This window comes from Myodes glareolus, chromosome 18 (assembly GCF_982192425.1).
Source record: "Myodes glareolus chromosome 18, mMyoGla1.1, whole genome shotgun sequence".
Lineage (NCBI taxonomy): Eukaryota > Metazoa > Chordata > Mammalia > Rodentia > Cricetidae > Myodes > Myodes glareolus.
This window is the reverse complement of record NC_142043.1, coordinates 43,977,719-43,994,285: the sequence shown is the minus strand read 5'-3', so window position 1 is coordinate 43,994,285 and position 16,567 is coordinate 43,977,719. Positions and strand designations below refer to the sequence as shown.

General features: G+C 37.9%; 1 protein-coding gene across 1 annotated transcript; it reads left to right on the top strand.

Moving 5' to 3' along the window:
- The first annotated feature begins 6,065 nt into the window (after positions 1–6,065).
- LOC148119128 (uncharacterized) lies at positions 6,066–8,801 on the top strand. The gene has a single exon (XM_087898115.1). The coding sequence runs from the start codon at positions 6,090–6,092 to the stop codon at positions 7,281–7,283; it is 1,194 nt and encodes a 397-aa protein (XP_087754241.1). The 5' UTR covers positions 6,066–6,089; the 3' UTR covers positions 7,284–8,801.
- The last annotated feature ends 7,766 nt before the right edge of the window (positions 8,802–16,567 follow it).

The following is a 16,567-nucleotide window of genomic DNA, read 5'->3' as shown; positions in this document are numbered from 1 at the left end:
AGTGTTAGTGGCAACTGTGAAAATTGGGTCTGAGGTAACAGATAATGTGGTCCATCTGCAGATAGTCTGTCTGGTTTTCTGGCAGGTGTGCCAAGTAGTTGAGCTGGGTGCTGGGGATGTCTGAATCAGTTGTGGTGGGGAGACAGAAATGAGGCAAGAAGGGAAGGGCAGATGGGGAGGTGTTGTGGAGTCCATGGAGACATAGACAGGGAAGAGGAAACTGTAGGTGTTGATCTGTTGCAGCCCTATAACAACCCTGAGTTTTGTGTCTTGGGTTACAGATAATGAGGAAAGTCTGCAAGCAGCCTACCTGGTCACATACCAAAAATCTTTTAATACTGATGCACCAGGTTCCCAGGCAGCATTTACTTATTATTTTCTTTATTTAGATTTCTGTTTTTGTAAATCAGTAAAAGACTTTTAGTTTATTGGATAAAAAGTACTATGTAGGGTTCACATGCAACTTAGCAACTTATCTTGGGGTTGACCTGAATGTGGAAACCAGCACCAAATCTGGAGACTTACATCTTCCTGTTTCTCCAGATCTGGGAGATCTGACACCATCTTTTCTGGTGTGTCTACCATGGAGAACAAGTTGTTTTGGTTATATAATACAAACCATACAATGCCTATTTAAAATTCTGTCATCTTGCTTTTGTTTTGAATTGGTTTTCTTTTTCTCACTCTGATGCAAACATCTGATCATCGCTTATAGGAAACAAATAGTTTCTAAGTGATCCTAACAGACATCCTTTTTTTTTTATCATAAAGGAAGGAGACACTTTTAGCAGTGAGAAGTATTTTCTGCCATTTGGGAACACCTAAAGGCGTCCAGAAAATCTATTTAGTTTTGGTGGGAAAAGTTCTCCTTCTCGAACCCATGTTGTATTATGGGAAAAGGACAGAACTGCAGGGACCAGGGTGATTTCTTTGATTTTTATTTTGTTAGAATCTTGTAGTTCTTGTTTAAGGGACCATGGAAAATTAGCAGGTCTCTCTTTGTGTCTTCTTTTATGATTTGTGCCTTTTATATTGTATGGTTTTATTGTACTCTAACTATATTGTTGTTTCTCTGGAAAATGATGGATCTTCACTTTTTTTATTCCTTCCATTTTTTTCTTCCTCACCTGGACTCACTCTCAGAGGATTTGCAGATTACTCAGGTGGAAGCAGTTTTTACACAATGAGAATGTCCAGCAAATTATGTTCCTATCAGGCATGTTGGTGCACCACCTGTTTGGAGACCAACTCCTAATCCCTCACAGATCTGATGGCCTGGGATGAATGTGTGAAGTTTCCACCATGATGAAACTCTGACACCTGTTTCAAACAAGTGGCCCCAGATAGCCTGAACCAATGTACACAATTTCAACACATTACCTAAAAAGTTTAACAATAAAGTTTGTTTTCTCAAATTTATGGTAATGGTTACCATAATTTCCAGCTTGTTCCCTTAACCTATTCTACTTCTGTCTGCCAACATTCCCACTGGTAAACATTACCTACTTGATTCATAGTTTCACTATTAAGTCATAAAGAGTCCAGCAAACAACCACAGAGTTTTCTAACTAGGCTCACTTTCAGTTAGAGTAGTGTGCCCAGTTGGCAGCATTGGTGGTTCCTGCGTCATGAAAAGTGAGAGAGAATTTTGCATGTAGTGGTTAATGTTCACCTCTAGTGAAATCAGTTCATTGTACATCTGTGCTGTTCTGTCTCCTGTGGGGAATATACCAGGTTATTCCATCATCCTGTAAGCAGCATAACTTCCAAGCTTATTCTTCACAGTTGGCATTGCTATCCCTTGTTCTCATGTCCCCTTCCTCTCAGCTTCCTACAGTATTGGCACAGCTATTTGAAATGAGGATGCTATGGCTTTCTACAGTTCTGATTCTTTTTTAACTCTTCCCATCTTTCCATTAACACCTGATATCATAAATTTATTTGTATTTTTCCTAGACTCTTTTGACTAAAATCATTCTCTGCAAAGGAGTTATTCAGATTTGTAATAACATGAACTACAGTGTCACTTTTCCAGTTAGTCACAAAAGGCCGTGTAAAGATACCTTCCTATTCTCGAGAATCCTGAATTTATGGTCATACTTGAAACATCAAAGCCTTTAGGAGCTGAGTCAGGAGCACTGTATATTTTTAACAACATCCTCCTAGTTCTCACTCAGGAGAGTCATCAGAGGAAAGCTTTCCCTACGTAAAATCCATTTCATCCATACTCTAAGAAAATAAAACTTTAGGCAGCCAACAATAATTTGTATAAAGGAAGCCGGAAGAAGACGTCTCACATAGGATCCTGGGTTAATGCCCAGAATTATGCAACAAACTGTCCATCCACCTTGCCAAAATAGAGTTAAATTCTCCATGGCTTTGCCACAAGTTGAACTTGTTCATGCTATTCTCAGACTTTGTCTGCCAAACAAGTCACTTGACCCCTTGACGAGATCCTTGAATTTTTGTTCCTTTAGAGACATTCAGTGGGAAAGAATATTACTTTTCTGCGTTTTTGTTTGTTTGTTTGGTTGGTTGGTTGGTCTTTTTTTATTATTATTTTTTTGGTTTTTTTCAAGACAGGTTTTTCTCTTTTTTTCTTGTAGTCTCTCTCCTGAAACCAGCTCATTGGGCCAAACTGGCCTTGAACTCACAAAAACCATCCTTCCCCTATCTTCCACGTCCTGGGATTAAAGACACGTGTCCCCAGGGCCTAGCCAATATTCTGTTCTTGAGAAGAGGTGTGCCTCTTTTCAGTTCTTTTCACGTTTATGTGTGCCAGTTGTTACTATCATCAATGTTTGTATTTTTGCTCTTCAAGTTATTAATGTGGTGAGCACATTTATTTTTTTAAACCATCTCTTATGCTATTGTCTTTGTGTCCTTCTTAACTTGAATTGCCAACATACCTACAATCATGCTACAGTCATCATTGTAGCATGAATTCTAATTGATCTTAATACTAAAAATTCAACGACAGCTATCTGATTGTGAAACTAAAGGACCAGAGAAGCAGAAGAGCCAGCCACTAGAGAGATTTTTATCTTTACCAGTGTCAGACCGGAAGGGTGATCCTGTCCTCAGACTGCTTCCTCAGACTTACTGCCTCAGACTGCATCCAGCTCTTATCTCCTCCCTCCTTATATTCCTGTCGTTATGCAGTCATATCACCACTCTCTTCACTTCCCTAATGCTTGGATTAAAGGCATGTGATCCCAGGGACTAGAATCTCCCTTTTGCGAGCTCTCTTTTTCTATTTATTTATTTATTTATTATGTATGCAATATTCTGTCTGTGTGTATACCTGCAGGCCAGAAGAGGGCACCAGACCCCATTACAGATGGTTGTGAGCCACCATGTGGTTGCTGGGAATTAAACTCAGGACCTTTGGAAGAGCGGGCAATGCTCTTAACCTCTGAGCCATCTCTCCAGCCCCAGCTCTCTTTTTCTTTATGGCAGATCAGGGTGGCATTGAACTTACAGAGATCTATCTCTCTTCTGCGTTCTGAGATTAAAGTATCTGCCGCCAGTGACTGACCACATGTATCTTAGATCTGCACTCTGAATACAAGGCAAGTTTTATTTGTTAAAACAAAAAATATCACGACACATCCGAGGAAACATTAATTGAGGCTGTACTACTATTGCAGTGTTTTGCAGAGGAATTTAGCACTAGACAGTTGCAGAGGACAGTCATATGATGAACTTAGGTAGGAAATTTCAAGGTGTTAAGTGCCACTGAAGAGGAGGCTCTTGCTCAGCATTGGATGACTAGGAAGGACTCCATCCAGCTAAGCCTTCACTCTATGCTAGGAAGAGACGAAGAGATTCTGATCTCAAGTAAGCAACTTCACACTGAATCTGCTGTAACTCAGTTTCAAGTGTGGCAGGGTATATTACAACATAGACTGAAAATTAGGTTGAATCTTTGTGGTTTTATCATGTCTGTATACAAAAAAGATACAAAATTTAAAGTCATGGATTCTTGGTCTGTGATTGCCTTTCAGTATCGTTACAGGCATCCCTGTTAGCCAAAAATATACATTTAGACCTTGTCTCCCCTGAGAAAAATCTTTCTAACAAATAAAAGATAGATATACCTGCCTCTGCCTTCTAAGTGCTGGAATTAAATGCATGAGTCAATTTGCCCAGCATGCATATTATTTTTTGTTGTTAGTTTTTATTAGTAATAGGACATACAGATTCTCTAATATTTGCCTAGTTCTGCCTTTCTCTTGCAAGGCATATTTCACTCGAAATTTGTAGAAATAACAGGAGTGAACCTCCTATTCAACTTCCTTCTGTAGTGATGCGGTGATAGCATTATGATGTCCCTGTCATAAAATAAGTCTGAGAAGCATCAGAATTAGGTGATTGTACTGTCAAAGACATACATTTGCAATATTGTCGGTATCACACCTTTTGTTTTCACATTATGGGAAATTTTAGAATGCAGTGACCTATGATGATGTGCATGTGAAATTCACCCCAGAGGAGTGGGCTTTATTAGACCCTTCCCAGAAGAATCTCTACAAGGATGTGATGCTGGAGACTTTCAGGAACATTGCTGATATTGGTAAGATGGTCAAAATTACTTCATGTTTTAAAATGAGGGAACTAGTGCTTCCTGGTTATTGGTGGTCATCTGTAATTTTGATTGATAAAGAGGAAAAGGGTGGTGAATAAATAATATATGGTGTTAAGGTTCATTAGAAATAATAACTTAAATTTTGCACAATTTTCATTAATATATACTTTCTGGTATTATTTTTAGGCTACAATTGGGAAGGTCATGATATTGAAGAGTATTCTCAAAGTTTGAGAAGATGTGGAAGGTAATTTACATATGCAATATTATATAAATATGCATTTGAAAAAAATTTAATGTCACTTGGAAGTTTTAAAGGGAAGCAACAATATAAAAAACACCACTTAAATTGAATTGGTGATTATTAAATTTTCCAAAAGCCATGCACTTCAATGTCAGGTAGGAAGGTTGTGTTTGCAAGCCATTAGGAAAGAAAACAAGGAGGAGTGCCTTATCACCATTTGAATCACAGCTGAGTAAGAGCTATGCTGTAGAACTGCCAATCTGTGTAGTTTCATACCATTCATATTACAATAGGTGTACACTATGAACAGGTGATAAGTATCTGTCCAAAGCCTTCTACTAAGAAGGAGTCCATTGGAAAGCTATTGTGACTTATATACTGATGATGAGTTTGCTAAGTTTATTGAGCTGGGTAGATAGAGTCAAGGGACAGTATTTTTAGAGAAATTGTAATCCCTTTACCACGTGTCTGTGAGGAACAGAGAGTCAAACTATGTAAAACCTTTTATTTGTTATTCTCCCTTTAATAGATATATCATATGTCGGTCTGGATAGAAACCATATGAGCATAGGCATATGGAAAGAATTTATACTGTCTCTCTCAGAAAATTAGAAGATATGTAGTAGTCTTTGCTTAGACTACACTTGATGATTGTGATTCAAGCTTTTAAGTAATTGATTTTCCAGCTTCACTGGGAATGCATCAACAAACTGACACCTTAGAAAAGCCTTACGAGTACTAGGGATTTGTAAACACTTCTGTTTGTCATGAGGGTAGTAGGACTCACACTCTTGAAAAATATATGAATATAATAAGTGTGTTAATGCTCTGAATCTTTCCAGTGTGCTTCACATATGTGAAAAATAACCCTTAATAAAAGTTAGAACATGAGTTTAAACAAATTGATAAAACCTTAACTTCTGAATTTTTTTTTAAATTTTAAAGCTAAGAGGCTAAGAGCACTGAATGTTCTCCCTGAGGTCCTGAGTTCAATTCCCAGCAACCACATGGTGGCTCATAGCAACCTGTAAAAAGGCCTGGTCCACTCTTCTGGCACAGAAGTATACAGGCAGGAGGAACATTGTATGCATAATAAAATTAAACCGAACTGTAAAATTAATTTATACCAATGTAAAGATTTACCAGTGTAATGAATGTGGTAAAACTTTTACTTGTGCCAATTAACCTTCTGAATATAGTTAATGCATTTATTCCTTTATACATTGCAGTCCTCTTGAATGGCATGAGAGAATTCACATGGAAAAAAAGCCCTGTGAAGCTATTCAAGATGATGAATCCATTGCATATCACAGTCGACTGCGACTATATAAAAGAACACATATCAGAGAGAAGCCCTACAAATGTACTCAGTGTGGTAAATCTTTTACATCTCTCAGTGGTCTTCAAGTGCATAAAAGAACACATACAGGAGAGAAACCTTACAAATGCAAGCAGTGTGATAAAGCTTTTGCATATCCTAGTTATGTTAAAATTCATGCAAGAACACACACTGGAGAGAAACCCTACAAATGTCATCAGTGTGCTAAAGCTTTTATGTCTTCCAATCATCTTCAAATGCATAAAAGAACACATACTGGAGAGAAACCATATAAATGCCATCAGTGTGGTAAAGCTTTTATATCTTCCACTCTTCTTCAAAGGCATAAAAGAACACATACTGGAGAGAAACCCTACAAATGTAATCAGTGTGGTAAAGCTTTTACATGTCTCAGTCATCTTCAAATACATAAAAGAACACATACAGGAGAGAAACCTTACAAATGCAAGCAGTGTGATAAAGCTTTTGCATATCCTAGTGATGTTAAAATTCATGCAAGAACACACACTGGAGAGAAACCCTACAAATGTAATCAGTGTGCTAAAGCTTTTATGTCTTCCAATCATCTTCAAATGCATAAAAGAACACATACTGGAGAGAAACCATATAAATGCCATCAGTGTGGTAAAGCTTTTATATCTTCCACTCTTCTTCAAAGGCATAAAAGAACACATACTGGAGAGAAACCTTACAAATGTAATCAGTGTGGTAAAGCCTTTACATGTCCCAGTCATCTTCAAATACATAAAAGAACACATACAGGAGAGAAACCTTACAAATGCAAGCAGTGTGATAAAGCTTTTGCATATCCTAGTTATGTTAAAATTCATGCAAGAACACACACTGGAGAGAAACCCTACAAATGTCATCAGTGTGCTAAAGCTTTTATGTCTTCCAGTCATCTTCAAATGCATAAAAGAACACATACTGGAGAGAAACCCTATAAATGCAATCAGTGTGTTAAAGCTTTTATATCTTCCACTCTTCTTCAAAGGCATAAAAGAACACATACAGGAGAGAAACCTTACAAATGTAATCAGTGTGGTAAAGACTTTACATATTCCTGTAATCTTCAGACACATCAAAGAAAACATACTGCAGAGAAACCTTAAAATATAATCAATGTGATAGAGCTTTTGCCTATCATCAGACTGTTCGAAATCATGAAAGAACACATACTGTACAGGAACCCTTATGAAGATAATCAGTGTGGTAAAGTCTTTATATCAGAATCTTCTCCAAATACATAAAAGAACACATATGGGGGGAGAAAATTATCAATACAATCAATGTGATAAAGCCTTTACACATCACATTAGTCTTCTAAGGCATAAAAGAACACGTAGCAGAGAGAAACCCTTTGAATGAAATCAGTGTGGTAATGCCCTTGCAATTCATAGTAATCTTCAAAAATATAAAGGAGCAGATACAGGAAAGAAACCCTATGAATGTGACTAAGTTGAAAAGTTTGCATGAATCAGAAGTCTTCAAATTCATGAGAAAATGTACTATACAGACACTTTACTAATACAGTCAGTCTGGTATTTTTTATTTCATGGTAGTTTTTCCTACAAGAATAAGGTTTTAGTGCAAAATTGGTTATATCCATTTCATATTAAAATTCTCTGTGAGGAAGTATAAAGCAAATACTGAAAAGATTCTAACTATAAAGAATTGGGCAACTTCTTCAGAAAGCATATATTATTGAGTTACACAGGAGTGTTGATTTTGCTGAAGAAATGTTTCCAGTATCAGCAATTTGTTAGTAGATTATAGGGTCCTTTACTTTGTTTGTACCTGCAAACTCATATGAAGGAAATTCCTACAAATTTAAATAACAATGAAACCCTTTTAGATTTCACACTGCTCCTCAATTACACATTATCTAATGTAATTGAAACACTTCTGCATGTGAATTTATGTCTTTACTATTGTTGTGATATAACATGTTTTAATGACAGTAATGTGAAAATACTTAAAATTAGAGAATCTAAGAAACAGTAAATACCTCATATGCATATTCAGTGCAAGATTTGCTTTGGTTGACATATAATGAAATAGGATAATCAGCAATCAAATGTATATCTCGTGACATAGATTGATATATATATATATATATATATTACTTAATTGTTCTATTTTCTTTTCCTGTCTCCTGACTTTTCCATTTGTCACTTCATCATTAATTACTGACTTATAAGGAGACTGTGAAGCCAATAATATAATAGCAATGGGATTTATTTAAAGAAAATTTTTGTATGTGTCTATAATGGGATTCTGGGCTTTTAGGCCATGGCAGATGTCTAGAGACTAGAAGACAACTTTTTGGAATCTTCTTTTGGTCATCTTCATACTGTGACCATGGAGAGGCTCCAGTGTGCACACCACAGACATTTCACACTGAGCCATCTCACTGATGCTCAAACAAGATTAGTTGAATATTACATCAGTAAAATATTATCTTTTTTTCAAATTGTAAATGTATTATTGTTTAAGAATGGAGGAAAAGAGGACAATTTGAGTAATAAATCCTGTTATGATTTGTTGCCTGCCCTGTCAGTACTCTGTTGCTTTGAAGAGACCACATTTCCCTCTGCCTGCCTTTCCTCTGAAGAGGCAGCTCTTGGTCCCTCACCCTCCTCTTATCTCTCTTCTCTCCACAGTCTCTGACTCCCTTTCTTCTCTCTGTCTGTCTCTGTTTCTCTCTTTCCCTCCCTCCTATCATCTTCATACCCTCTTGCTAAATAAAACTTCATACTCTACAAAGTCTTTCTGCATGGTGTATTCTGTTTTTTGCCTGTGGTCCCCCGTCAGCAATGGGTCCTAAAAAGGTCCCTCATGCCATAAATCTTTCAAATCCTATTTACAAATGAAAATGTTATGCTATAATCTCGTTTATTTTGATTGTGTTAGTTTATTGTAAGAACTGAATGCTTGTTCATAACATATTCCCAGAATATAAGTGAATGCCAGAGAATAGTCTCAGTGGGTAAAATTTAGTTGTTGGTAAGTCGAATGACCAGAGTTTTATCTCTGGGAGACCCATATTTGTCAGATCAATTTTTCTCTTATTTCTGTACTTGTTCTGTGGTGTATGCACAATCACACATCAGAACAAAACAAGTAGCCCAGATATTGAAAGTATATGGAATGAGTTGCAAATTCAAATTATTATAGAATTTCAAAAATTATTACCATTAATCAAATCATTGATTATTACTTTTTTCATCTTATTTTACCCCATATTCTTAGCTTATAGATACATCAATTAAAGAGTCACAACTGGATCTTTTGCATACCTGTTCTTACTGGGCTTGGTAGACAGTTGATGGACAAGTTCCTGACTTTGAGAATTACTTGGTCCACAAAGTGAGTTCCAGCTCTGCCCTGGATAAGTAGTGAGGTCCTGTCTCAAAAAACTTCTGAACAAAAAAAAAAATCTCAAATTATGGGACATTCTCTAGTATAATCTTACTGGACTCTAGTTTCAACTAAAACATGTTATCTTTACTCACATTGAGAAAATTGTGTTAACACTGACAATAAGAATCCATGTGCAGAGTCCATTAAGAGAGGCAGGGAAAGTCATTAAATCCTCTCACAACCATCTAGTGGGGCTATCATCACCTTCAACAGATAGGAGACAGAAGAATAATGGGTATCTTTATCTTCTGCATTAAAATGACATATTTGGGGATTCAGTAGTATTGTTTCTCTTTGGGAGTTAAGTTTGGTTGATTGCTCCTACATCACATGGCTAAGAACTGTGTCCTGGAGAACAGATGTATTTTTCTGGGCCTGTAGGACATCATATATGCACGTGGTGAAAATACAAATGCATATGTAATTCCATATAGTAAAATGGGTTTTCTACATGTATCTGTTATTTTTAGAAAAAGAATTAAATTTAATTAAGGTGTATAATTTTGCCAGTGTAGATACCAAGTACATTCCAATTGTCCAGTTTGAATAGTCCTCCCTGGAGCTCCAGAACTTCAGGAGATATGGCACCAGTAAGCATTCAGTCTGAAGTGCAAGAAGGGTTCTGTCCACTAAGAGTTGTGTTGTAGAGGCCCCCAAATATGAGCATAGTCCACCTTAAGATCAGAGAATTTGAGCTTATTCAAATTTGTTAACAAGTATGGCCACACACACTGACCTAGAGGGTGGTTACTTGGTGTTTGAAACATTAAGATGTCCCGTAGAAGTAGATCCACTCCATCTTCACCAAAGGTCTGAGAAAACAGGCATATTTCTGCTGCTCCTTTTGAAATAGAAGATTTGACCAAGATAGTGTTGCCTTCAGGATATTGGTTTAGGGTGCATTCACTGCCTAAGCAACAAAATACTTTACTCAAGAAATATTGACTTTGCGTCCCGAGCAATGGAGTAAATAACTCTTCTGTTTACCCTTTGAATCATGTTAAAGCTTTCTTTTGCCTTCTCACCCAATGTATTGGGGTATTAACGTGTATGGAAGGATGAATGTAGGCAAACTCAGAAGAATTCAGCATTCAGTATTCACTGCATTGCCCTCCTGTTGCTATCCTGTGTCTCTGTGAATCTTTCATATTTCTATTCCTCCTACCTAGTATTTCTAATCCTCACAAAAATACCCTGGAATGTGCCAGCCAGCCATAGCTAGGGTCATGGCAGAAATCACCCAAAAGTTGTGACTCCAAACAGTCTCTACAACTTGAGAGTCAAGTTCGGGAGTCCTGGAATGTGAAAGTCCAACTCTTGTATTCCAAGTCCTCAGCATCTGTCCTAAGGGAATGGTGTCTCTTTATGGGATATTTTTGGTGGGTGGAAGGACACAAAGATCCAAAGTAACCATTGGCTAAGGTGATTGTTCATCTGCCTCTTCCTCACATCCTAAATGCATAGTCACAGTGGTTTTGGAAGGTGGTTGGAGGCCATGGGATCTGAGATGCCCTAGCTGACAAGGTGATAAACAGACCTGAGATTGATCCTCCATACCATCTCCCTGTGTTTGGTTGAGGGTCTGACAGTGTGAAGGCATCATTGGTTCTGGACTCAATGGGTCAGACATCTGCTCCCTAATCTCTGCATTCTGGAGGCGCACAGGTGTTCCACCTATCCATTCAAATGTGCTTAAGCTTCCTCGTTCGTCTTTGGTTTTACCCTGCCCAGTGTCCTCGACATTTCCTAAAATTCAGTATGCTTTCAGGCTAATAGAGAACAAGCAGACAGTGTAAGTAGGATGGAAGAGTAGAGGTTACCTGGTTTCCAGTCTATAGCTAGAACCCAGACTGTTGTTGAAGTTTCTGAGATTCTCCTGTCTCAGACACTGGACTACCAGGATTTTATATATATGGGCCTCTGAGACCGGCTAGAAGAATATATTTCTTGACAAAATTAAACATTCCTTCATCTTGTAAGTTTACAAGGAACTGAGAAAGATAATGGTGTCAAAAACATAGTCAAAAACAGAATAAAATGGTTATTTTTTAAATACCAACCAAAGTACATGGTTATGGAAAAACTTGATATATTGGTGGTTTATATCCTCAGAATTTAAAGTCCTTCTGCTTCATAATTTTCCCCATTGGTTTCTTCTAAGGTGCTGTGCTTTTAACTGAGTTTGGTATTGGTAAGAGAAACATATTACAATAATATATAATTCTTTGTTTGCAACAAAGCCCAAAACTCACATGTGCCATACTGATTTTTAAACACAGGCCTTTCCCTGGTAGAGAGAACGCCATTGATAGGAGACGGCAGGACTTTGTCCCATATAAAATGTTGTCAGCAGAGCCCAAGAAACAGCACCCATGTCAGCTTCTGACTTACCCAGCACTGAACTAAAAGCCAGGCACTGGGAAGAATCTGCCCATCTGTTTGATTCATTTCCTGGAGTTCTTGATTGCCTAGTGAGGCCTGAATGACAAGAGTTTCCTTGTTCACAGGGTGAATTAAAGATAAAGATACACTATGGACACGGGCCCGAAATAATCACAGTCCCTCTTGGTTCCCTGAGCCTCACAAAATATCTAGCTGACCATGTTCACATTGAATGAGTTTGAAATTCTGAAATTCCAAAGACACAACCTTCTGAAAAAATTGGGAGCTTGGGGACAATAGGAAACCATGTGAAGCCATGATTTTTCCCTTCAAAATGAGGTTCATTCCCAAAACACATCAGCAAAGTGACCCCTTGTTCCGTTCCCCACACTGTTGAGACCTTGGAGAGACAGCATTTGAATCCAAGATTCAGGGCTGTTTAGTTACTTTATCTAATTAATGGTTTGGAATGTCAGGTATTTCCCCTTGAATGCTGATCTTTCCTGGGTCAGGCCACCTGTTCCTGACTACTGTTTTGTCAGATTCTACCTGCCCTTTCTCTGATTTTGATATGCATATTATTATTGTCCTTGCTTATTGAAATTACCAGGCATAGTGAGAAGAAAACACAGAATGTGCAACAACCTACTTTGGAGTTTATTAGAGGGGGTGTGTACAGGCCTGGAGAGAGAAAAATGGCACATCCAGCTTTTTAAAAGATGCCTATCGCTTATATACAATACTTTGATTCTTGTTACTTGTTCTGTGTTGTGTGTATGTGCACGCACATGTGTGTGTAGAAAAAATATTGTGATAGCCAGACATAGCTAAACAAACTTTTGTTTGACATACATTTCAACCTGTCCTCGAAATACTTGATCTCTGAACTTGCCAATCTTAATAAAATAAATGATCTGTAAATCTCACCTTTTATATACCTAAAACAACTTGCTTAGACCTTCATTATTTGCAAAAGCTTTCCAATCTTTTCATTTCTAGATCTTGCAGTCATTATTAACTTCATATATTTAAGTCCTTCTTTCCTAAAGACATTTCCATATGTGCATTTCTCCAAAACGGTCTCATATGCATTGCTTTCTTTTTCTAATCCCTCCTCTATGATGGAACATCCAACAGTCAGCAACCCTGCTGGTGGATTTCCTTTGTAAGCAGGCACAGGTGATCATAGGAAGGTGCCGCTTGTTTGTCTTAAGATAGAGCTGAGCAACAACAATTAAGTAATAGAAAACTAAATACAAGGTGCATGTAAGATAATGCAATTAATGAATATTTCCTAGGTACATTGTGTCAAACTAAACCTTAGCAAAAACACAAGGCAGTCTTCATATAATACATACCATCCCTACTATCACTGTTCTTTTGGATGTTAATGGCTGTCTGTAGGTAATACAAAGAAACAGCAAATACTCAACAAAATACCATCAAATTGATGTGCAGGGTGCCCTATACAACAAATCTTAGAAATCCCTTTTAAAACTATGAAAGTCTTCCTTATTATAGATACATCTTTAAACAGTGTCTCTCTAACCTCTCCATTAATAAGCATCACATTTGCTGGTTTTTTATATCGCAGAAATGTGACCAATAACAGTATACAAAAAATGAATATTACATCCTAGCATCCTAATCTCACTCAGGACTTCCTAGCATACTACTTACCTTTGGGGTCTTTTAGAGGCCGTCCTCCCTCAGTTAAATGCTACCATGTGTAGCTTAATATGTTGTAAGCATTGGTAAATCCTTTATATCACCAATTCTGCTCTTGTATATCACAGTTTAGCAGTATAGTGCAACCCAGTATGTGAGATGCCATTACCCAAACTCTACAAATAATTTCCAAATAGATTTTACACCTAAATCTCAAATAAAAAGTTCAGAACTTCCAGATAATACTTGAGAAAAGAGGTCTTTCAGATTTGGTGACCTGCCTATGTCTTGGGGGCGTTTCTCTCATTATGATGTACAGAGAAAGAAAGAGTATCATTCTCTGAAATCAGGAATATGTCTGGGATAGCTGGTAATGGTCTGTGGAGGGAGCCTTTGCAAAAGGGTTGCTTCAGGTCCTCAGAACCCAACACTTTGGTGACAAGAGGCTGAGATTATCAGCCCCAATTCCACAGCAAACATGTTTAATTGTCTTCTTGAGTTACCCTGTGTTCATTTTGTGCAACATTATCTGATTAGCCTCCTTCTGAATTTGTATACTTCCTTTGAAAACAGAACCCATTGTTTTACATTACCAAGAGACTTGCTGCTGAATTGGGCACAAATTTACAGCAAACCTGGCTAATGCCTCTGTATAGAAGGGAAGCCAGACCTGAGAACCACTACAGTGGGTTCATTCACCTCACAATGTCCTGTCGCTCAGGCATCACTAGCCAATCAGAGCCTCCACTGAACCCGCCAATAAAATGGGAGTGTTCTTCCGGGTCCAGACTGGTGTCCTGTTCTGAGGTGGTTGGAGGTGACCAATCAGAGCCTCCAACGGACCCCAGTAAGATGGGAGTGTTCTTCTGGGTCCAGACTGGTTTACTGGTCTGAGGAAGTCAGAAGTTGCCCTTGTGCTGAGTCTTGGGCTCCATATTGGAAGGGCATAGTTGAACTGTGCAGCCAGACCATGGTGAGCAAGGGGCCAATGTGTCCAAACTGGGTGGTGCAGCTGGCTAAACCATGGGAGCAGATGTGATGGGTCGTCCCTTGTTTGGGAGGGAGCTAATGGGCAGATGCTGAGTTTGGTACGTTCAGCATGGCTCACTTGTGGTCCTTATTATTCCCTGGGCTGGGGCAGCCGCCTCTGAATAATTAAAATCTTCAGGCTGCAAATGTGAAGAAAATTGGGAGTGCGATCATATTTAGAAATGTCCTTTTTTGCCGATATTACTATAACTTGTGGGTGCCTGTAAGTTCTTGTATTTTCGCTATGAAAGGTAGATTTGCCAAACTCAGAGAACCCTAGTCTCTCCAGCATCTTCCAGATTGTAAAATTTAACATTTAGGTTTAGAATCCTTCTGGTGTTAATTTTGTGAGGCTTGTAAATGATACCTCCTGTGTAGAGTAGCATTCCACTGCTAAACTGATATAGAAGAGTACAATTGGTAGTAATAGTATTGATGGTATAAGGATTTACCAAAGGATAAAGAAACATAAAATCTCAGGAAGTAGAAGGGAGGACTGCCTCCCAAATATCCCAAAGATAAATAGTATGCAACCATGCCTGTTAGATATTAGTAATATAAAATGTAAATATTTGTTAACCCAGCTTTAATCAATCAGCAATTAGCTACATTCCCAAAAAAAGGATTAAACACTGATTTGCTCTGGGTCAAAACTTTCTCTACCTTACCCCAAAGATAAAGCCTCTAACATGCTGCTCAAGGGTCCATCACAGGAACACAACCAATATTAAATCCCAATATGTCATATAGGTGTAATAATTCTTGAATAGCTGCAGGTTAAACATTTTTGAAAAGCATTCTCAATTTTGACACCAGGTCTTCAATGTTGATTGGAATGGATTTGAACCCTATCAGTAGCACCACAGGGCATTGCCCCAGACTAACTACCCTAACATTTTGGATTACACCTTTGTAGCCCAACAGAGTTCTAAAATTACCAGTTTGAATCACATAATGTACTGTCCACTGCAGGAAGATGAAAAGGATTTGTATGTGGAGCATGGCTCTCTTCAGGCCAGAAGAGGAGGAACAGTGTCGTGTGTGTACTGCAGGGGGAAACAGATTAGGCAATAGATAGATAGATCACAGATTAAAGTTTAAGGCAGCGAACTGCACAGCCAGCTCTCCATCAAAAAGAAGGACCTGATGGAGCACATTGAGTGACTGTGTGATTTCCCAGCATGTATTAATTGCTTTCACATGAAAAAAGTCAGACACAATTGCTGGGTTTAGAATTTTGGGAGGAGAGCTTTAACCACTGAGTATTCATTTTCCCTTGCAGATATGTGTAATCCGGGTTGACACAGTAAAGTCAGCTAAGAGGTTTTAGACATAGATCATGGTCTGTCACTCTTTGTCAACTTACAGCACTCAGCAGCTAACATTTTACATGGGACAAAGTCATACAGTATCTTACGAATGGCATTCTGTCTACATGGGAAGTGTCCACTCCTTTCAAAGTCAGTTTAGCTAAGTGTTTTTCCAATTATTTTTATCTCTTTAACAAGTCAGTTATTGATATCATTTTCTAAATTTCATTTTAAATGTTTTATTGCTCAAATCTCTATGGTTTCTATTTTCCAAACATTTCATAGTCATTAAGAATTTCATTCCATTTTTTTCTTAAGTGCCATTTATCTATGTATTTATTTATTTATATTATTTTAGAGCAGCGGTTTTCACATTATTGTTGATGTTTCTAGGGGGTCAAAGAACCTTTGTCAGGGGTCACCTACGCCCATCAGAAAACTCAGATGTTTACTATACAATTCACAACAGTATCAAAATTAACAAGTAGCAATGGAGGTAATCTTTTTTTGTCATAATAAAGTTTATATGAAAACAGGCGGTTGTGGAGACAGAGGAAAAGACAAATACATCTGGGTTAGGTGGC